Consider the following 23,585-nt stretch of genomic DNA (forward strand, 5'->3'; position numbering starts at 1 on the left):
TTTGCACAGTACTGTATCTGCTGAAATTTGTTGTTTTGCAGCAGCAGTTCAGTGCAAAGATATAAAAAAGACTATAAATTACAAAGTAAATAAATACTGCAAACTGAAAAGGAATAATGAGGTAGTGTTCATGGGTTCATGAATTGCTCTCAGAGGCAAAGAAGCTGTTCCTGAGTCATTGAGTGTGTGTCTTCAGGCTCCCATACCTGTTCTGTGATGGTAAGAATGAGGAGAGGATATCCTGGACGGTGAGGAACTTTAATAATGGGTGGTGCCATTTTGAAGAACAGTCTCTTGAAATGTCTGATGGTGTGGAGGATTGTGTCCATGATAGAGCTGACTGGTTCTACAAACCTGTGCAGCTACATGCAATCTTGTGCATTGACACTTCCATGCCAGGTGGTGATGCAACCAATCAGAATTACCCTCGCTAAGTTGCTGATTTGCCTTTTAATGATGACTTTGGAAACACAGCTTAGGGATTTTGTTATTGTACCAACCAGCAGCAGTGTTTCATGTTAATGGTTTGAATCCTCTGACTGGATGTCTGCCCATGACTCTCTTATATTCTGTCGGATATTAAGCTGACTGATCTGCCCCCAGAGATCGTCAGAACTTTCCCCTGGCACCAGTTCTGCCACCCAGCATTTACCAATGCTTCCGAGGTCAGCTTTGCAGGCCTTACTTACACCAACAAAGCCACAAGAGAGTCTACAGATTCTGGAAATCCAGAGCAGCACACACATAATGATGGAGGAATTCAGCAGATCAGGCAGCATCTATGGAGGGGAATTAACAGTTGATGTTTTGGGCCTAAACCCTCCAACAGGACCAGTGCTGGTGAAAGAGTCTTGACTCAAACCATCAAGTGTTTATTCAAGATTCATTTATTATCAAAGAATGGATAAATTATACACCCTGATATTTGCTTGCTCACAGTAGCCGCTGAGCAAGAAACCCAAAAGAATCCATTTAAAGAAAAAAAGAACAAAAATAACATTGAAACACTCAATGCACAGGAGAAAGAAAAAAATACAAATAATAACAACAATTAAAGCGAACAACAACATTCTGAACCAAAATTGGGTCCTCAGATCTGAACTCCGAAGCAACCCAGTGTAGGCCCAAAGCCTCACTTATCATTTGATCATATTAGCAGACATGGATCACAGCAGCTGGGGCAGTTTTCATTACCTCAGCACCATAGAGATCATCATCACAGAGAACGAGTGAAATCGGCTCTCACCCTGACTGACTGACACCCTGTCTTTTCAATCTATCTGGGCTGGCATTTAAACTGACCCAACAGCGGAACAGCGAAAGGCTTTGTACCCTGGACAGAGGAGTGAACATTGCGCATTCTCCTCTATAGATAAAGTTATTGCCTTCACTTCCCAGAAATCCTTTGAGAACACCTCTTGTCCAGTTGTTTTAAAGATGGTGAGTGGGCTCATATACACCCCACACCCTAAAAAAAGACACAGTTGAATTGGAGCAAACACGAGGAAATCTGCAGATGCTGGAAATTCCAACAGCACACACAAAATGCTGGTGGAACACAACAGGCCAGACAGCATCTATAAAAAGTAGCACTGTCGACATTTCGGGCCGAGACCCTTCATCAGGACTAACTGAAAGGAAAGACACTAAGAGATTTGAAAGTAGTGGGGGGAGGGGGAAATGCAAAATGATAGGAGAAGACCGGAGGGGGTGGGATGAAGCTAAGAGCTGGAAAGGTGATTGGCGAAAGTGATACCGAGCTGGAGAAGGGAAAAGATCATGGGACGGGAGGCCTCAGGAGAAAGGGGGAGGGGGGAGCACCAGAGGGAGATGGAGAACAGGCAGAGTGATGGGCAGAGAGAGAGAGAGAAAAAAAACAAACAACTAAATATATCAGGGATGGGGTAAGCAGGGGAGATGGGGCATTAACAGAAGTTAGAGAAGTCAATGTTCATGCCATCAGGTTGGAGGCTACCCAGCCGGTATATAAGGTGTTGTTCCTCCAACCTGAGTGTGGCTTCATCTTGATAGTAGAGGAGGCTATGGATAGACATATCAGAATGGGAATGGGATGTGGAATTAAAATGTGTGGCCACTTGGAGATCCTGCTTTCTCTGGCAGACCGAGTGTAGGTGTTCAGCGAAACAGTCTCCCAGTCTGCGTCGGGTCTCACCAATATATAAAAGGCCACACCGGGAGCACCAGACGCAGTTTACCACACCAGCCGATTCACAGGTGAAGTGTCGCCTCACAGTTGAATTGGAATTGGAATTATTACCACATGTACCAAGGTACCATAAGAACACTCCGTCTTGCATGTTCTTCATGCAGGTCAATTCATTTCATGGTGTGTTGAGGTAGAACAAGGTAAGACAGTAACAAAATGAAGAATAAAGTCTTTCTGTTACAGAGGAAATGCAGTTCAGGTGGACAATAAGATACAAGGTCATATCAAGGTAGATTGTGAGATCAAGAGTCCATCTTATCGTACAAGCAGACCATTTAATAGTCTTATAACAGTGGGTTAGAAGCTGTCCTTGAGTAAATGCTAATCATCTGGGAAGAAGTGGGAGTTAAAGACAGCCTCCAGAATAAAAATGGAGCAATCACTTTGCTGAGCTCAATTAGTTAGCAGAAGACAAAGTTGCAGAGTGTAAGAAAATAAAAGTGTTCAAACACGTGGCCAAGTGGTTAAGGCTTTGGGCTGGCGATCTGAAGGTCGTTAGTTCAAGCCTCAGCCAAGGCAGTGTGTGTGTCCTTGAGCAAGGCATTTAACCACACGCTGCTCCTGCATGTTCATAGCCCAGTGACGGCAGTTGGTGCAGTATGGACAACGCAAGTAATCTGATTACCAAAGTACATATATGTCACCATATACAACCCTGAGGTTAATCTTCTTTCAGGTATTCACAGTAAATACACAAAACATGATAGAATCAATGCAAGACTGCACCCACAGTGTGGACAACAACCAATGTGCAAAAGATAGCAAACTGTGCAAACACAAAATGAGAAAAAAAATAATAACAAATAAATAAGCAATAAATATTGAGAAAATTAGTTGTAGAGTTCTTGAAAGTGAATCCATATGTTGTGGGAAATGTTTAGTGATAGGGAGAGTGAGGTTGAGTGAAGTTATCCACTCTGGTTCAAGAACCCGATGTTTGAGGGGTAATAGCTGTTCCTGAACCTGTCGCACATGTCCTAAGGCTCCTGTACCTTCTTCCTGATGACAGCAGCAAGGAGAGTGCATGATCTGGATGGTGGGATAATGTTAGGTAATTAAAATTGTACCAATATGAACAGTAATTGCCACTATGTGAAGGATTTTGAGGGGTTTTATAATTTTGAAATTGTTCTCCAGAGAATCTCCTGAACCATGCATAGCCAGCACTCTCTGTATTGGAATGTATCTGGTGGGAATGTCAGCATGAGCTTATTTCAGACAAAAATTCTGCTGGTTTTAAGGTTATGAAACCTATTGAATATTGAAAGGCCTAGACAGGGTAGATGAGGAAAGGATGTTTTCATTAGTGCGAGAGTCTAGGACCAGAGGCCACAATCTCAGAAAACAAGGATGTCCCTTTAGAACAGAGATGAAAAGGAATTTCTTTAGCCAGTGGGTGGTGAATCTGTGGAATTCATTGCCACAAATGGCTGTGGAGGCCACTTCATTGGGTATATTTAAAACGGAGGTTGATAGGTTCTTGATTAATTAGGGTGTCAAAGGGTATGGGGAGAAGGCAGGAGAATAGATTTGAGAAGGAAAATAAATCAGCTATGATGGAATGGTGGAGCAGACTCAATGGGCCAGATATCTTAATCCTGCTCCCATGTCTTATGGTCTTATTTTGGAGAATGGTAAGTATAGTTTGGAATTTAAGTGAAGATTGGTTTTAATATGAGATAGGACTTTGTAAGAATGGACTGTGAAAAACAACTTGCAGGTGGATCTTCCACAATGAGTACACGGCATTCAAAAGCAAAAAGGTGAGTTTCTGTAATTGTACAGGCAAAGTTCAATAAGTCTAATAGATGTTGGTTGTCAAGGGAGATTGAAAATGGGATAAAGAATGAAAAGGTAGCTTGTGGGAGCTTTAGAGAACTGAAGACAGGTGAGGACTCACGGGAGCATGGAATGTACTGAAGAGCACAAAAATAGCACCTTGAGGATAAGACTGAAGAAAATATTAAAAACACAAGAAATTCTGCAGACGCAGGAAAACCAGAGTAGCACATACGAAATGCTGGAGGAACTCAGCAGATCAGGCAGCAGCCATGGAAAGGAATATGCTGTCAACATTTCTGGCTGCAACCCTTCATCAGGACCGGAAAGTAAGGAGGAAGAAGCCAGAATAAGGTGGGGGGAGGAGTACAAACTGGGAAGAGATAGATGATAGATTGAAGAAAATATTTAATGTCAAGGGCAAAAGACAAACCAGGAAAAGAGTTGTGTCCAAATGGCAAAAAGTAGACAAATGTGCATGGAACAAGAGCTCATGTGCCAGTTGGGCACAACATTGTGGGCTGAATGGCCTTTTCCTGTACTATACTGTCCTGTTCTATGTTCTATGTATGTAGTCTTAAGTGAGGACTAATAATAACCCTTCACTATGAAGGAGGACATTGTAGAAGGAAAATTCAGGCAGGGGACAGTGTTGTTCTAGAACAAATTACCAAAGTTCAAAGTCAATATGTTATCAAAATACGTTTGTGTCATCATGTCATACCCTGAGATTTATTTTCTTGCTGGCATTCACATTTGATCAAAGAAATACAACAGGATTTATGAAAAACTACAGACAAAGATTGATAAACACTGTGAAGCAGAAGACAAATTGTGCAAATATAAAAAGAAAAATAAATTAATTAATTATACTGCGAACATGAGCTGTAGATTCCTTGAATGTGAGTTCACAGTTTGCGGAATCAGTTCAGTGATGAGGTGAATGAAGTTATCCACACCGATTCAATAGCCTGATAGGTGAAGGGAAAGGCCGTCAAAATGGTGGAAATATTAGATTTCTTAACAGCCTTAAAGGTGATTAAATCCGCTTGGCCTGATGAAATGTGTTCTCCAGTGTGGTAAGGGAAAAGACTGCTAGTGTTTTGACAGATAATTTCACTTCTTTAATCTTAGCATTATTTAAAACAGGCTGCAGTATTGGCCAGAACATTACAAGCCAGCAAGTCCATCAGTAACTCAAGGGAAATCATTGGAAAAGATTCTGAAGAGTAATATTAATCTACACTTGCAAAGGCAGGGCTTGATGATGAATACATTGAGTGAACTCTCTAAATAAGCCTTTTGATATTCTATAGCTTTCAATGAAAACCCCCCTCATTTCATTCTTCCGAACTTCAGTGAGTACAGGCCCAGAGCCATCAAACATTCCCGATATGCTAACACATTTGTTCCCGGAATTATTCTCATGAATCTCCTCTGGACTCTCTACAATGCTGCCACATCTTTTCTTAGATAAAGTGCCCAAAACTGCTCACAATATTCCAAGTGTCGTCTGACAAATGCTTATAAAGTCAGCATTACATCCTTGTTCTTATATTCTAGTCCTCTCCAAGTGAAAGCTAACATAGAACTTGCCTCGCTTATCACTGACTCAAGCTGCAAATTAACCTTGAGGGAATCCTGCAAGCAGATTCCTGTAATTAATGCATCTTTTTCTTTCAGAGCAATGACTCCCCGTAGCACTACGTATTGATCTGTTGTCTGCACTTGTACTGTTGTCTATGCATCCACACAGTTCTCCATCTCTCTCTCTCTCTCATTGCAACGTGAATACACCGAGTTAAAGCCGTCTCCCGTGTGTGTGCTTTTATTTAATCAAAATGTAGTTGTACACAGACACAAACTGGCAACAAGTACAAACCTGAATGTCAGAAAATATCACGAACGCGCCAACAGTTACAGAACGAAACAGTGAGGGTTAAGCAGCACGAGAAGGTCATCGCAGACTCTAATAAATGCATGAATACAGCACATAGTAATAGTGAAAGACATGCTGAATTTAAAGTGAAAATAGCATAGTGCTGGCTTCAGTCGGGAAAGTTGATGAATTTGTTGATGCTAATGATGGCTGGGAGTTGTATATCGAGAAGCTTGAGCTGTATTGTAACATGAACAACATGGAGAAAATAAAGCCCCTATGCTTCTTAGCTTATGCAAGAATGTACTATCTCTTACGCAACTTAGTAAAACAGTGCAAAGCCAGCAGGCAAGATATTTGATGAAATTGTTACAATTTTACAAAATCACTTGAGCCCTAAACCACTAGTAATAGTTGAGAGATTTAGATTTTACAAAAGGAACCAAAGGATGAAAGCATTTCTGAATACATAACAAAACTGAACAAACTTTCCCAGTACCATAACTTTAGAGATGGACCTCCTGATGCATTAAGGGACAGGCTTATATGTGGTATGCATAGTCAATGCACTTAGAAAAGGCTACTATGCGAAAGAGACCTAACCCTAGCATAGGCATTGACCATTGCAATATCATTAAAGACTGCAGCAAAGGATACAGCAGAACTACAGAAAAGGAAGTTAAAATGTGAAATGCACAAGATGTTCCTGAATGGTGCAAAGAAATGTTATTTTTGTGACAAATCCTCCCATGATGCAAATAACTGTTGGTTCAAAGAAAAAGTGCAGGAAGTGTCAAAGACAAGATCACGTAAAGAGAGTGTGCAAGGCAGACGAAAAGCATAACTGTGTAAAAAGTCTCAGACACAAAATTAAGCAAAAGCATAAAGTTAGTGAATGTAAAACAGAAGCAGACAACATAGAGTCTGACAAAGCTGAACTGTCATGCCTAGTGCTGCATAGTATAGCTGAAATAGATCACAAAATCATATGGATCACAACAGATGTGTCTGGTGTAAAACTGAAAATGGAGCTGGATACAGGGTCATCTTTGTCCATAATTCCAGAGGCTGACTACAACAGAATGTTCAAGTGCAGATACATATTATGTTACACAGAAAGGAATCAGAAAGGCTCATTTTATTGTTAAAGATTAAAGAATATCAGATTCAGAATCACTTTATTGCCAGAATATGAAACATAGCAGAACTGATTGTGGTTCAGTGTCAAGCATAAAACACGGGACAATACCATAACAGACAACGTAATAGCATCAGGACAATAGTGCAAATGGCTCTGAGCAATCAGCAATTAGCAGAACAGTCACATGCACAAATGCCAAATAATCAGACTGAAATAAATGTGAACATACGAACAGACTCAATAACTATCATCAGAACAGGAAAGACCATTTAATGGATGCTGTGCAGGAACAGTTAGGTTATTACACCTGAGTGAGTTTTTTGAGAAGCTGCATAGCTACAGGAAAGAAGCTTCAGAGATGACGTGTAATTCTTGTGGTGATGGACTTGTTGCGTCTCCCTGATGGCAATTTGGTGAATAGGTGACTGCATATGTTACATAAAAACACAGAGATGGAAATTGGCGAATGTACGAATGCATTGGGCTTTGAAGTTATTTCCCTGAAGACTGAACATAATAAGCATTATACTAGCCGTCTCAGTAATTAATGAGGGCATCACGCTTTCTATTTGGGCATTATTATTCCCACATGCTCAGCAGGTGATGTTTACCAGAAACTTCCCCCTCTGGCTGTGAACATCGACAGGCAAAACATACTGTACAGGGTAACAGTTAAAAATTACTTTACACTCTGTGGCAACTTTATTAGTGGCTACAGGATGTTCCTCATAAAGTGGCCATTGAGTGTACGATCGACAATAATCAGACATCATGGGAGCTGAGTACAGAAATTGCCAGGGCACTGGCAGAGATATTTAAAATGACCTTAACCATGGGTGATGTACTGAAGCACAGAGGATAAGTAATATTGCTCCACTGTTCAAGAAAAGCTCTGAGAATAAGCTGGGAAATTAAGGCTGGTGAGCTCGATGTCATTGTGGGGAAGTTATTAGAAGGTATTCTAAGGGACAAGTTATATAACAATTATATTTATTTTTTGACATACAGCAGGGAATAGGCCCTTCCGGCCCTTCGACCCACGCCATCAGCAACCCACAAATTTAATCCGAGCCTAATCACAAAACAATTCACAATGACCAATTAACCTACCACCCAGTACGTCTTTGGACCGTGTGAAGAAACTGGAGCACCCAGAGGAAATCCACACGGTCACAGGGAGAACATACAAACTCCTTACAGTCAGCAGTGGGAATTGAACCCAAGTCACTGCTACTGTAAAGATTATAAGACATAAGAGCAGAATAAGGCCATTTGGCCTGTCGAGTCTGTTCAGCCGTTCAATCATGGCTGATCCTTTATTCCCCTCCTCAGTCCCACTCCCCCGCCTTCTCATCGTAACTTTTGATGCCATGTCCAATCAAAAGCTTATCAAGCTCTGCCTTAAGCACACCCAACAACCTGGCCTCCATAGCTGCTGTAGTAACAAATTCACCACCCTTTTGCTAAAGAAATTTCTCCGCATGTCTGTTTTAAATGAGCCTGTAACCTCTTGTCCGAGACTCCCCCACCATGGGAAACATCCTTTCCACATTTATCCTGACTAGACCTTTCAACATTCAGTGAGATCCTCCCCCCGCTCCATTATCCTTCTAAATTGTACAGACCCAGAGCTATCGAACATTCCTTGTATGGTAACCCTTTCATTCCCAGAATCATCCTTGTGAATCGCCTCTGAAACCTCTCAAATCCCAGCTCGTATTTTCTTAGATGAGGAGCCCAAAACTGTTCACAATCCTCAAGGTGAGGCTTCACCAGTGCCTTATAAAGCCTCAGCATCACATCATTGCTCGTGTATTCTACACCTCTTGAAATGAAGGCTAACATTGCATTTACCTTCCTCATCATTGACTCTACCTGCAAATTAACCTTTAGGGTATGCTGCACAAGCACTCCAAAGCCCCTTTGCATCTCAGATTTTTGGATTTTCTCCCTATTTAGAAAATAGTCTGCACATTTATTTCTTCTACCAAAGTGCATGACCATGCGTTTTCCAACATTGTATTTCATTTGCCACTTTCTTGCCCATTCTCCTCATCTGTCTAAGTCCTTCTGCATCCTACCTGATTCCTCAACACTACCTGCCTCTCCACCACCTTTGTATCATCTGCAAACTTGGCAACAAAGCCATCTGTTCCATTATCTAAATCAATATATACAGCATAAAAAGAAGCGGTCCCACCATCGATTCCCAAGGATCCACACAGGCAGCCAACCAGAAAGGGACCCTTTTATTCTCAATCACTACCTCCTACAAATCAGCCAATGTTCTAACCATATCAGTAACTTTCCTGTAATACCATGGGCTCTTAACTTGGTAAGCAGCCTCGTGTATGGCACCTTGTTAAAGGCCATCTGAAAGTCCAAATATACAAAATCAACTGCATCCCCTTTATCTATCATATGTGTAATCTCCTCAAAGAATTTCAACAGGTTTGTCAGGTAAGATTTTCACCATGCTGATGTTGTCTTGTCTTGTCCTGTGTCACCAAGTACTTCATAACCTCATCCTTAACAATTGACTCCAACATCTTCCCATACACTGAAATCAGGCTAACTGGTCTATAATTTCCTTTCTGCTGGCTTCCTCCTTTCTTAAAGAGTGAAGAGACATTTGCAATTTTCCAGTCCTCTGGCACCATCCAGAGTTCTTTGATTTTTGAGAGATCATTACTAATGCCTCCACAATCTCTACTGCTACCTCTTTCAGAACCCTAGGATGCAGGTCATCTGGTCTGAGTGATTCATGTACCCTTAGGACTTTCAGCTTTTTGAGCACCTTCTTCCTTGTTATAGTAACTGCACTCACTTCTCTTCCCTCGCACCCTTCAACATCTGGCCCACTGCTAATGTCCTCCACAGTGAAGACTAAAGCAAAATAATCATTTTGTTCATCTCCCATCTCCTTGGCCCGCCATTATTATTTCTCCGGCCTTATTTTCTAGCGGCCCTATATCCACTCTCATCTCTCTTTTATTAGAAACATAGAAAACCTACAGGCCCGTCAGCCCACAAAGCTGTGCCGAACATGTCATTACCTTGGAAATTACCTAGGGTCACCGTTAGCCCTCTATTTTTTTGAGCTCCATGTACCTGTCCAGTAGTCTCTTAAAAGACCCTATTGTATCCGCCTCCAACACCATCGCCGGCAGCCCATTCCACACACTCACCACTCTCTGTGTAAAAAACTTACCCCTGACATCTCCTCTGTACCCGCTTCCAAGCACCTTAAAACTGTGCCCTCTTGTGCTAGCCATTTTAGCCCTGGGAAAAAGCCTCTGACTATCCACACGATCAATGCCTCATAGTAAAAACTTTTACTAACTTTGATATTGTTTGCTAGCTTGCTTTCATATTTTTCTTTTCCCTCCTAATGATTCTTTTAGTTGCTCTCTGAAGGGTTTTAAAAGCTTCCCAATCCTCAGTCTTCCCACTAATTTTAGTTGTGTTGTATGCCTTCTCTTTTGTTTTTACAATAGCTATGACTTCCCTTGTCAACCACAGTTGTACTATTTTGACATGGGAGTATTTCTTTGTTTTTGGAACACATCTGTCCTGCACCTTCCTCATTTCTCCCAGAAACTCAAGCCATTGCTGCTCTGGTGTCATCTCTGCCAGCATCTCCTTCCAATTTACTATGGCCAACTTCTCTCTCATAGCACTTTACTCCACTGAAATACTGCTATGTCAGACTTAACTTTTTCCCCATCAAATTGCAAGATGAACTCAGTCATATCGTAATCACTACCTCCTAAGGGTTCTTTTACCTTAAGCTCCCTAATCACCTCCGGTTCATTACACAATGCCGATTCCAATTTGGCTGATTCCCTAGTAGGTTCAATAACAAACTGCTCTAAAAAATCATCTCATAGGCATTCAACAAACTCACTCTCTTGAGATCCATTTCCAACCTGATTTTCCCAATCGATCTGCATGGTGAAATCTCCCATGACTATCATAACATTGCCCTTTTTGACATGCCTTTTCTATTTCCTGGTGTAATCTGTGGTCCACATCCCAGCTACTGTTGGGAGGCCTGTATATAACTGCCATCAGCATCCTTTTCTTAATTCAGCCCACAAGTATCCAACATCTTCCGATCCCATGTTACATCTTCCTACTGATTTAATGCCATTCTTTACCAGCAGAGCCACGCCATTCACTGTGCCTACCTTCCAATCACTCTGATATAACGTATAACCTTGGACATTTAGCTCCTAACCTCAACCATCATTCAGCCATGATTCTGTTATGGCCACAGCATCATACCTGGCAATCTGTAATAGTGCAACAAGATCATCCACCTTATTTCTTATACTCCATGCATTGGGATATGACACTTTGAGTACTGTATTTGCTTCCCCTTTTTGATTCTGCATCCCTAATGCACTGGTGCTCACCCTATTGGCTGCAGTTTTGTCCTATCATCTGCCTGCCCTTCCTGACAGTCCAACTGCACACTATCTTTGCTTTTTTACCATCCATCCTATCCTGAGTCCTTTCAATCTGGTTCCCACCTGCCTGTCTAATTGGTTTAAAGCCTCCCCAACAGCTCTGACAAACCTGCCTGCGAGAATATTGGCTTCCCCCCAGGTTTAGGTGCAACCCGTCACTTTTGAACAGGTCATATCTCCCCCAGAATAGATCCCAATGATCCAGGAATCTGAAGCCCCATTCCCTGCACCAACTTCTCTGCCATGCATTAATTTTCCAAATCATCCTATTTTGACCCTCACTGGTGCATAACACTGGGAGCAATCCAGAAATTACTACCCGGGGTCCTGCTTCTCAGCTTTCTACCTAGCTCTTTGCTTTTCCTTCTTATGTCATTGGTACCAATATACACCAAGACACCTGGCTGTTCTCCTTCCCTCTCCAAAATGTTGTGAATGTGATCCAAGACATCTCTGACCCTGGCACCTGGGAAGCAACATCCTATCCGGGTGTCCGGTTCACGTCCACAGAATCTCCTGTTTGTACCTTGAATCCTGAGTGCCCTATCACTACTGCTCCCCATTTCTCCCTCTTTCCTTTCTGCACCATGGACCTATGCTCAGCACCCATAACCCAGTTTCCATGGTATTTCCCCTGGTAGGTCATCCCCAACAATAGTATCCAAAGTAGTATACTTATTTTTGAGGGGGAATAGCCACAGGTATGCTCTGTGCTCACTGCCTATTCATATTTCCATTTCTCCTGACAGTCAGATGTGTGGCCAAGTGGTTAAGGCGTCCGTCTAGTAATCTGAAGGTCGCTAGTTCGAGCCTTGGCTGAGGCTGCGTGCGTGTCCTTGAGCAAGGCACTTAACCATGGACGACACCGGTGCTAAGCTGTATGGGTCCTAATGCCCTTTCCTTGGACAACATCGGTAGCGTGGAGAGGGGAGCTTGGGCAACTGCCAGTCTTCCATAAAAAAAACCTTGCCCAGGCTTGTGCCCCTCTCCTGGAAACTTTCCAAGGCACAAATCCATGGTTTATCGAGATTAACAGAGGCCTACACACTCGCCTCCTGCAACTTCGGGGTGACTACTTCCCTATAATTCTGATCAATTATCGCCATACTCTCCCCTGCAAACCACATCCCTAACACAGTCCTCAAGGAGCTGCAGCTGGATGCACTTCACACAGTCGTAGTTCCCTGGGAGACATCCGACATGAAGAACACATAACAACTGTTTAGTACACTTGGTACAGTAAGAGGGAAAAAAGGGAACCTTAACAGAAGCTTACTCAGAGACAACGCCTCTTTCGAGACAAACCCTGACCCTCCCACCCTCACCACTGGCCTACTCCCAACGATAACCTTTTGTCCCTGCTGTACTTTTAAACAAGGGTCGCCGACCTGCGAGAAACCTCGTCACTGTGCCTCCTCCTGCCATTGGTTGGGCCATCGGAATGAGCCCGTAAAGCACTATGCTAACATCTATGGCACTGTGCTGTCCCAAATTTGAATAGACAGGGCCTATTACAGATAGTCAACATGGCTTTGTGTGTGGTAGGTCATATCTAACAAAACATACAGGGTTTTCTGAGGAGGTTCCCCAAAAGGTTGATGAAAGGAGGGTGGTGAGTGTTGTCTACATAGACTTCTCAAAGACATTTAATAAATTCTGCATGGTGGGATGTGGTTCAGAAGGTTAAGTAATTTGCCATTCGGGATGGAAATAATAAATTGGATTCAGTATTGGCTTAGCAGGAGAAGAAAAAGAGTGATAGTAGATGGTTGTCTTTTTGACTGGAGGCCAGTGACTTTTGGTGTCCTGCAGAGTACGGCGTTGGGTCCATTGTTGTTTATCATCTATATTAATGAATTAGATTACAATGTAAAGTCAATCAGCAAATTTGCAGATGTCACCAAGTTTGGGAGTGTAATGGGCTGTGAGGATGCTATCAAAGCTTGCAACAAGATCTGGATCAGCAAGTAAAATGGGCTGAAAAATGGCAGATGGAATTTAATGCAGACAAGTGTGAGGTGTTGTACTTCAGTAGGACCAACCAGGGCAGGACTGAAACAATAAATGGTAGGGCAGTACAACAGAGGGATCTGGGAACACAGATCAATCATTCATTGAAAGTGACATCACAGGTAGACAAGGTCATAAAAAAGCTTTTGGCACACTGGCTTCTTCAGTACAGAAGTTAGGATGGTATGTTAATGTTGTATAAGATGTTGTTGAGACCAAATTTGGAATATTGTGTGCAGTTCTGGTCACCTACCTACAGGAAAGATAGAAATAAAATTGAAAGAGTGCAGAGAAAATTTACAAGGATTTTGCCGGAACTTGAGTAGTTGAGTTGCAGGGGAAGATTGAATACATTGGAGCTTGACTCCCTAGAACATAGGAGAATGAGGGGAGATCACACAACAATTCAGGAACAGCTTCTCCTCTGTCATCAGATTTCTGATGGGACCATGGACCCACAAATACTACTTTGTTATTACCGCATTTTTGCACTTTAGATTTTGTAATTGATAGTAAATTTTCAGCCTTTGCATTGTACTGCTGCAGCAGTACAACAAATTTCAAATCATATAAGATTGAGATAATAAACCTGATTCTCTATACCACACAGCAATACAAGCTGCAATCAAGTGGTGCTTATCTTTGCATTAAGTGCCTGTGAAACAGCAGTTACGCAGTTTCAGTACAGTGAAATTCGATAAGTATTTGACAAAAAGCCAAACTATTTCATAATGGAAGCATTCACCAAATAATTGTAATTCCCGAACAGCAATTAAATATGTTGCTAAACGCATGCTGTTCAACGCGAGCCCACTTCCAACCATGGGATATTCTTTATTTTAATGTTTAGTTGCTGTGCCCTGCTAGCCTCAAACTGCCAGAGACACAACAATGGTGCTCTGAAGACACAATATCAGTTGCAAAGATAGCAAAAATCACGAGGCTCGGAACTACAAATTGGCACTGGGCAGAATCCATCATGAAGGACCCTCTCCACTAAAGACATGCCCTCTTCTCATTGCAACCATCAAGGAGGAGGTATGGGAACCCGAAGACACACAGTCTCTCTTTCAGGATCAGCTGCTTGCCCTCTGCCATCAGATTTCTGAATGGACCAAGAACCCACGAACACAACCTCACTATTCTCGCTCTTGCTTCTGGCATGATTTATTTATTTATTATTGTAAATTATGATATATTTCATGTAAAATGATAAATAAACTCTTCTCGGGCTTCCAGCTGGTTACAGGTATCAATTATAACCGGCATTTCAATGACAAGTTCTGCCATCTTCATCCCTAATGAAGATGGTTATAATCAATACCCAGCTGGAAGCCCGAGAAGAGTCGATTCATCATATTTTATGTCTTTCATGACACGTTAGTGGTAATAAACCTGATTCCACAACCTTTGGACTGACTTTCACCAACTCTACAAGTTCAAAGTCCGACTGTACAACTCACATTCACAGCATTATTAACTTCATTTTTGCACAGTCTGTCTTCTTTCTTCTTGCACAGTTTGCCAGTAACGTCATGTACGATCCCATCCACCCAGCTCAGGGACTGTTTGTCCCACTCCCATCTGGGAGGAGGCTATGTAGCATCCAAGCAAGGACCACCAGGTTCAACAACAGTTACTTACCCCCAGCAGTAAGTCTGATCAGCATCTCCATCCACACCCCCCCCCCCACCAACACGATTTTGTCATTTCCTGTCAGTCACCTTATGTACCCACACTCCTGTGCCTAGCAATAGACAATAGGTGCAGGAGTAGGTCATTTGGCCCTTTGAGCCAGCACTACCATTCAATGTGATCATGGCTGATCATCCACTATCAGTACCCTGTTCCTCCCTTCTCCCCATATCCCTTGACTCCACTATCTTTAAGAGCTCTATCTAACTCTTTCTTGAAAGCATTCAGAGAATTGGCCTCCACTGCCTTCTGAAGTAGAGCATTCCACAGATCCACAACTCTCTGGGTGAAAAAGTTTTTCCTGAACTCCGTTCTAAATGGCCTACCCATTATTCTTAAACTGTGGCCTCTGGTTCTGGACTCCCCCAGCATCGGAACATATACTTTATGTCACTTTATGGACATAAGATCTTCAAAAGTTCAAAGTAAATCTATTATTTGAATCATAATTCAATTTAATATCACTGGTATTTGTCATGAAATTTGTTAACTTTGATTCTGATTCAGGGTGGTGGAAAAATCCCACGGTCCTTTCATTCAGAAAAAGGAAAGGTCTATGGCAGGAGTGAATTAATGTTCCTTAAGGCATCCTGCAAATTTCTGCACCTAATCAAACAACAAAATGCCTTTTCCATTACGTGATTCAGCATGTAAGAGCACACGAGCTTCCTGTCACTGGTATCAGTTAATAGTGTAATTTAATTCCAGTGACATTATCAGCACCTGCATTTAGAGAGAAGAGGCAGAGTTTAAAATTGCATTTAGTACAAATCTGCTGCTGGTCATTGAGTTTCTATTAGATAAAACGTGTTAAAATCTTCCTTTCTTAGGAATCATAAAAGGTAATACAGCTTACCCCAAAATACTTATAAGTTCAGTCGTGTCTAAGTGCAATCTCTTCCACTTCACCCTTCCCAGTTTCCTACTTCATCACTCAGCTCCCCCCTCACATGGCTTCACCTATCACCTACCAGTTTGTACTCCTTCCCCTCCCCACATCTTGTTTTTCTGGCTTCAGCCACCTTCATTTCCAGTCCTGATGAAGGATCTTAGCCTGAAACATTGACTGATTACTCCTGTCCGTAGAGGCTGCCTGACCTGCTGAGCTCCTCCAGCATTTTATCTATGTTCATAAGCTCGGTGGTACGTTTACAGGCAGGCCTTGCCAAGCACATTGACAGAAAGACAACATAGATGCAAATGCTTTACATTGTTATTCACAGCTCCAGGGATGACATGATGTCTTGAAAACCTAAGTCAGATCAATTCTTAAAGCAACACACACAAAATGCTGGAGGAACACAGCAGGTCAGGCAGCATCTATGGAAAGGAGTAAACAGTCAACATTTTTGGGCGGAGGCCCTTCTTCAGGGCTGGAAAGGAAGGGGGAAGATACCAGAATAAAAAGGTTAGGAGGGATGGGAAGGAGAATAGCTGGAAGGTGATAGGTGAAGCCAGGTGGGTAGGAAAGGTAAAGGGCTGGTGAGGAAGGGATCTGATAGGAGAGGAGAGTGGACTATGGGAGAAAGGGAAGGAGGAAGGGCACCAGGAGGAGGTGCTAAAGTTTTAAATTCCACAGAATGCAAACCTGAATGAATACAAATCTGAATGATATTTTTCTGGTAAACCGGTCTTGCTCTTTCATCCTTCATAAATAATTCACCCAAATTGCTGGAGGAACTCAGCCAATCAAAAACACAAGAGATTCTGCAGATGCTAGAAATCCAGAGTAACAGACACAAAAATGCTGGAGAAATGCAGTAGGTCAGGCAGCATTTATAGAGGGGAATGAACAGTCTAAGACCCTTCATCAGAACTGGAAAGGAAGGGGGAAGAAGCTTGTCTAAGAAGGTGGGGGGGGAGTGAAGGTTATAGGTGAAGCCACGTGAGGGGGAAGATGGGGAGCTGGATTTCCTGAGTAACACACACACACAAAATGCTGGAAGAGCTCATCAAATCAGACAGCATCTGTGGAGAAGAATAAACAATCAACATTTTGGGGCGAGACCCTTCATCAGGACTGGAACAAAAGATGCCAGAATGAGAAGGTGGGGGGAGATGGAGGAGGACAAGTTGGCTGGTGATAGGTGGAGGTAGGTGAGGGGAAAGGTGGGTGGTTGGATTTTCTTTCTAAATATGGTACCCACAACTGCCCACCGTACCAGGGGTGATCACAGCTCAACTTTGTACAATTCTAGAGAAAAAATTCTTCACAATACCTTGGTAAATTTAAGTCTAGTGAATTATTTATTGAAGGTGATTTGAAATTCTATTTTAAATTTATTCTTTTCCTTTAGGTTGCTCAGAACCTCTGGGCATGAAGTCAGGACATATCCAGGATTATCAGATAACTGCTTCCAACGTCTTTAGGACCTTAAATATGGACATGTTTACCTGGGAACCCTGTAAAGCTCGACTGGATAAACAGGGAAAGATAAACGCCTGGACTTCAGGACGCAGTGATCAGTCACAGTGGCTGCAGGTACTCAATGTATTTTCAAAATATTGTTCTTTCATTAACCATGTACGTTTCATGTCTCTGCTCCTTATCAACATACGCTCAATGGCCACTTTATTAGGAACCTCCTGTACCACAGTCAAATAAACAGTTGATGTTTTGGGCCAAGGCTCTTCATCAGGAGACCTGATGACAGGTCTCAGCCTGAAATATCAACTGTTTATTTCCCTGCATAGATGTTGTCTGACCTGTTTGAGTTCCTCCAGCATTTTGTGTAGATTGATTGTGGAGTAGACTAAAAGATCAACATTACATTGTGGGGCGAAGTGTCTGAACTTTGCTGTTCTACGTTATTATTCAACATACAATCCAGTAATGAATTCCTGGCTCCTACAATTTAGAAAAAGTATTTTAATGAACATCTAGATGCAGGTATTGAAGTTTACAGTTTATTCAATACAGTTGGCCCTCCTTTTCCGCGAATTCCACATGCACAAATTCAACCAACTGCGAATTGAGAAAACCCGAAAGTGCTCTTCCAGCACTTGTTGTTCGGGCATGTATAGACTTTTTTTTCTTGTCATTATTCCCTAAACAATGCAGTATAACAACTATTTTACATAGCATTTACATTGTGTTAGGTATTATGAGTAATCTAGAGATGATTTAAAGTATACGAGAGGATGTGCATGGGTTACTGTGGATCGGGATCGAAAAAAATCGTAAGTTCTCTTACTAAGTAAGTTGGAACAGGTACATCCGGTGTAATTTAGCGTCAGTTAGTCAAACATTTGTCTTCGTATATAGTATATATTTTACCTTTCTATGCATATAAAATACTTAAGAACGTATGTTTCAGCGCCGGGCTCGGGAACGGAATTCAATCCAGTGACAGGCCGCTGTCGAGTGCGCTCTCCACCATGCCGGGTTGATGTGGAGGATCAAAAACTCAAAACCCCAAAACCCAATAATTAAACCACTGCATTGCTTAGTAATAATTGTAACTTTCACCGGGGCAGGACCTTTCTCACTTTATCCTTTAAAATTGTTCTGATTGTTGACCGACGTAGCCTAACACTTTTGCAATGACCAATGGCATTTCACCTCTTTCCGATCGCTTTATTATTTCCACTTTATTTTCAATCGTTATCGTGATTATTTTCGTGAACAGAAACACTACGGATTCAGATCTCTGCCGCTGGGTCCTAATGTCCACCGCACTGAGACAGGTTAAATAAGGTCTGGGGTTCCGCTGGGTCCTAAGGTCCACCATATTGAGATAGGTTGAATAAGGGACTTGAGCATCCGCGTTTTTTGGTATCCGCGAAGGGTCCCGGAACCAATCCCCCGCTGATAAGGAGGGCTGACTGTATTCCCACATGAATCTTTAAGTCTTTATATCCTAAGTGAATACTGCAATGTCATTACATACTTCTTCCTTACGTTCTTGGGATTCAAAACAGTTATGCTGTAATTGGAATCCCATGGAATCAGGGGAAATGTGGGAGATCAAATATTCCAACTTTTAAAGTACAGTGCTGTAACGTGTGTGTCCTCCTGCTTCAGTTCCTCTGTATGAAATGTTCTTGCAGCAGTATTACCTAAATCTTTAATCTTTAGTTTTATATTATCTGCTTGCTTTCACCTGTGGGAAAGATGCCATTTTGGGGTTTTTTCCTATTCACTTCCCTTCTTTTAGAAACCTTCCGGTATTAAAGTTCAAAGTAAATGGATCAGCCATGATCAAATGGCAGAGCAGACTTGATGGGCCAAATGGCCTAATTCTGCTCCAGTGTCTTATGGCCTTATTGTCCAAATTTACTATGTCACCATATACTCTCATGAGATTCATTTTCTTGCAGGCATTCACATTAGTACAAAGAAATACAATAGAATCATTGAAAGACTACACACAAAGACTGACGAACAACCATTTGTTGAAAAGGTGACATGTAGGACTGAGATAAGAAGGAGGTTGTTGACCTGGGTGTTGAACCAGTGTAACTTGCCTTGGAAAAGGCTATGGAGGCCAAACAAAGAACTTTAAACAACACAGCAGGATACAGCCCCTTCAGCCCATGATGATGTCCTGGCCTTTTAACCTACACAAAGATCAATCTAACCCTTCCCTCCAACATAGCCATCCATTTTTCTTTCATGCATGCGCCTAAGAGTCTCTCAAATGCCACTAATGTTATGCCTTTAACACTACTATCTCTAGGGCACTCGATGCACCCACCACTTTGTGTAAAATAAAACTTGCCGCTGATATCCCTCCTATACTTTCTCCAATCACCTTCAAATTATGCCGCCCACACATTAGTCATTTCTGACCACTCTATCTTGGCCTCTTATCATATTGCATATCAAGTCACCTCTCATCTGCCTTTGCTCCAAAGAGAAAAGCCCTAGCTTGCTCAAGCTAAGATAAAATGAGTTCAGTCATCCAGCCAGCATCCTGGTAAATCTCCTCCGCACCCTCTCTAAAGCTTCCACATCCATAGACTGACCATTATTTCTTCAAAACATGCTTCCTCATATCTGACAGCACTCATGCTGTCCCATGGCTCAATACTGTGTGATACTAAGCAGAGAACAATGCACACATCTCCAACTGTAGTCACACTGCAGTTTTCGTAATAATCATTAACAACCTCAAAGTTTATACTGTAGTCTTCTCCTGTCACTTTGAGAAGCACTGTTCAGCAGTGGGATAATCCAGGAGGCTGATACAAAGACATCTTAGATAAGTTTATGGGTGTAAGAGAAATGAAGGGTATAGGCTGTATAGTAGGAACGGTTAGATTAATGGTGGACCACGAACAAGAGAAAATCTGCATATGCTGGAAATCCGAGCAACACACACAAAATGCTTGAGGAACTCAGCAGGCCAGGCAGCATCTATGGAAAAGGTACAGTTGGCATTTCGGACTGAAACCCTCCGGCAGGACTGTGATGGAGAATTAATGGTGGAGAAGGTTTATATAGTTTAGCACAACATTGTGGGCCGAAGGGCTACAATGTTCATAGTAGGTGGGGTTTTTCTTGACAAGTTTGATGTAAAAAAAAATTGAATCCAATTTCTGTACCTTTTATTAGTTCAAGTTAATGTTTAATTGTTATTTAATCATACATGAATACAGCCAAATGAAACAGCACTATTAACATTACTTATTAGGGCTAAATACCTCAAAATTTACATTTGGTGATGGAGGTCAGATCAGAAGTAAAATCCAAGACTGAAATACCTTTGGTCAGTACAGAATGAAATAGACAGAAAAGATTGAGCTACAAGGTTTTCCACGTGGACAAGATGTATCAAATACTAATTCATTGCGACAGTCCAGAGACTGCGGTATAGAAAGTTGGACATCTCTTTAGCAAAGAATAGATAATAAAGCTTAAAGGAAGTCCAATGTGGCTGTGAAATTTAAAGCAAATACCAAGTTTTAAATAACATCAGAGAAGAGAGAACAGGGTTAAAGTCTTTGATTAATAACTTATCACTGATTCATTGCCAACCTGGTTCTCTCTGAACTGATGTTGTTGTGTCTACTGAGTATTTTCACCATTGATTTTATATTTTTTTTTGTCTAAGGATAAAGCCAGCAAATTCTGTGAGTGAGATATGAGAAACCAAGATGGACAGGGGGCAAATTTTCAAAGCAGTTGTTCATTCTTATTTAGTTATTGCCCATTACACTGCTGGTATCTAGGGTAGAAATGAAGGTTCACCAGCTCTGTCTGTCCTTAGCCACTCAGATGTAGGATTCTTCATTGCAGTATCCATAACTATTTTGTTTTACCAGTCAGTGATGTTAGCCCTGAGTTAAACCCCCAAACCTGGAGGACAGGTGAACCACTCTTAGTCTGGCCTCTGCCTTTTGACCAGTTTGGCCCTACCAAGAGCCAAAGCATAAAGCCTTGACTCCAGCCAGCATTGCTCTTTGTGGTCCTCTTGGAGGAATTGTTGATTCATCTCAGTATTAATGTAGATAGGATAATAGAAAAACATAGAAAACCTACAGCAGAATACAGGCCCTTCGGCCCACAATGCTGTGCCAAACACGTACTTGCTTAAAAATTACCTAAGGTTACCCACAGCCCTCTATTTTTCTAAGCTCCATGTACCTATCCAGGAGTCTCTTAAAAGACTCTATTCTATCTGCCTCCACCACCATTGCCTGCAGCCCATTCCACGCACCCATCACTTTGCGTAAAAAATTTACCCCTGACATCTTCTCTGTATCTACTTCCAAGCAACTTAAAACTGTGCCCTCTTGTATTAACCATTTCAGCCCTGGGGAAAAAGCTTCTGACTATCCACACAATCAATGCCTCTCATCATCTTATATACCTCTGTCAGGTCACCTCTCATCCTCTGTCGCTCTAAGGAGAAAAGGCCGTGTTCACTCAACCTATTCTCATAAGCCATGCTCCCCAATCCAGGCAACATCCTTGTAAATCTCCTCTGCACCTTTTCTATAGTTTCCACATCCTTCCTGTAGTGCGGTGACAAGAACTGAGCACAGTACTCCAAGTAGGGCCTGATCAGGGTCCTATATAGCTGTAACATTACCTCTCGGCTCTTAAATTCAATCCCATGGTTGATGAAGGCCAATACATCATATGCCTTCTTAACCACAGAGTCAACCTGCGTGGCAGCTTTGAGAGTCCCATGGACTCGGACCCTAAGATCCCTCTGATTCTCCACACTGCCAAGAGTCCTACCATTAATGCTATATTCTGCCATCATATTCATCCTACCAAAATGAACCACCTCATGCTTATCTGGGTTGAACTCCATCTGCCACTTCTCAACCCAGTTTTGCATCCTATCAATGTCCCACTGTAACCTCTGACAGCCCTCCACACTATCCACAACACCCCCAACTTTTGTGTCATCAGCAAATTTACGAACCCATCCTTCCACTTCTTCATCCAGGTCATTTATAAAAATCACGAAGAGAAGGGGTCCCAGAACAGATCCCTGAGGCACTCCACTGGTGACTGACCTCCATGCGGAATATGACCCATAAACAACCACTCTTTGCCTTCTGTGGGCAAGCCAGTTCTGGATCAACAAAGCAATTTCCCCTTGGATCCCATGCCTCCTTACTTTCTCAATAAGCCTTGCATGGGGTACCCTATCAAATGGCTTGCTGAAATCCATATACACTACATCTACTTTTCTTCCTTCGTCAATGTGTTTAGTATGTATCTGATACTTATATATGGAACTCTCTTTAGAAATTTACCTGAACAAGTTGTAAACAAGAGATTGAGTACATGCTGGAAATTGAGAGCAACACAAAAAATATGTTGAGGAATTCAGCAGGTCAGGCAGCATCTATGAAAATAAACTGTTGATGTTTCAGGCCGAGACCTTCTGCAGGACAGGAAAGAACGGGGGAAGATACCAGGATAAAAAAAAGTTGGGAGGAGTGATAGGTGAAGACAGGTGGGTGAGAAAGGTAAAGGGCTGGAGAGGAAGGAATCTGATAGGAGAGGAGAGTGGACTATGGGAGAAAGGGAAGGAGGATGGGCACAGGGGGAGGTAATGGGTGGGTGAGGAGAAGAGGTAAAAGGCCAGAGGGGCAATAGAAGGAAAGGGGGAGGGTAAATGAAAAATAAAGAAAAAAATAGCAGACGGAGAAATCGATGTTCATGCCGTCAAGTTGGAGACTACCTAGACAAAATATGAGGTGTTGCTCTTCCACCCTGTGATTGGCTTCATCGGGGCAGAAGAGGGAGCCATTGACTGGCATATCAGGATAGGATTGGGGGGAGGGAAGTAAAATGGTTGGTCACCAGGAAATTCTGAGCAGATACAGCAGTCTCCAAATGTACATCGGGTCTCACAATGTAGAGGAGGCCATTTTGGGAGCACCGGATACAAGAGGCGACCTCAACAGATTCACAGG

General features: G+C 42.2%; 1 protein-coding gene across 2 annotated transcripts in view; it reads left to right on the forward strand.

Moving 5' to 3' along the window:
* LOC140739061 (EGF-like repeat and discoidin I-like domain-containing protein 3) overlaps nt 1–23,585 on the forward strand; it is a 292,599-nt gene that overhangs the window by 207,737 nt on the left and 61,277 nt on the right. For both annotated transcript variants that reach the window (XM_073067021.1, XM_073067017.1), the window contains one exon: nt 17,501–17,685. In XM_073067021.1, coding sequence (XP_072923122.1) covers nt 17,501–17,685 — 185 coding nt within the window. The remainder of the gene's footprint in view (nt 1–17,500; nt 17,686–23,585) is intronic.

Source organism: Hemitrygon akajei, chromosome 2, assembly GCF_048418815.1.
Source record: "Hemitrygon akajei chromosome 2, sHemAka1.3, whole genome shotgun sequence".
In the NCBI taxonomy this organism is placed as follows: domain Eukaryota; kingdom Metazoa; phylum Chordata; class Chondrichthyes; order Myliobatiformes; family Dasyatidae; genus Hemitrygon; species Hemitrygon akajei.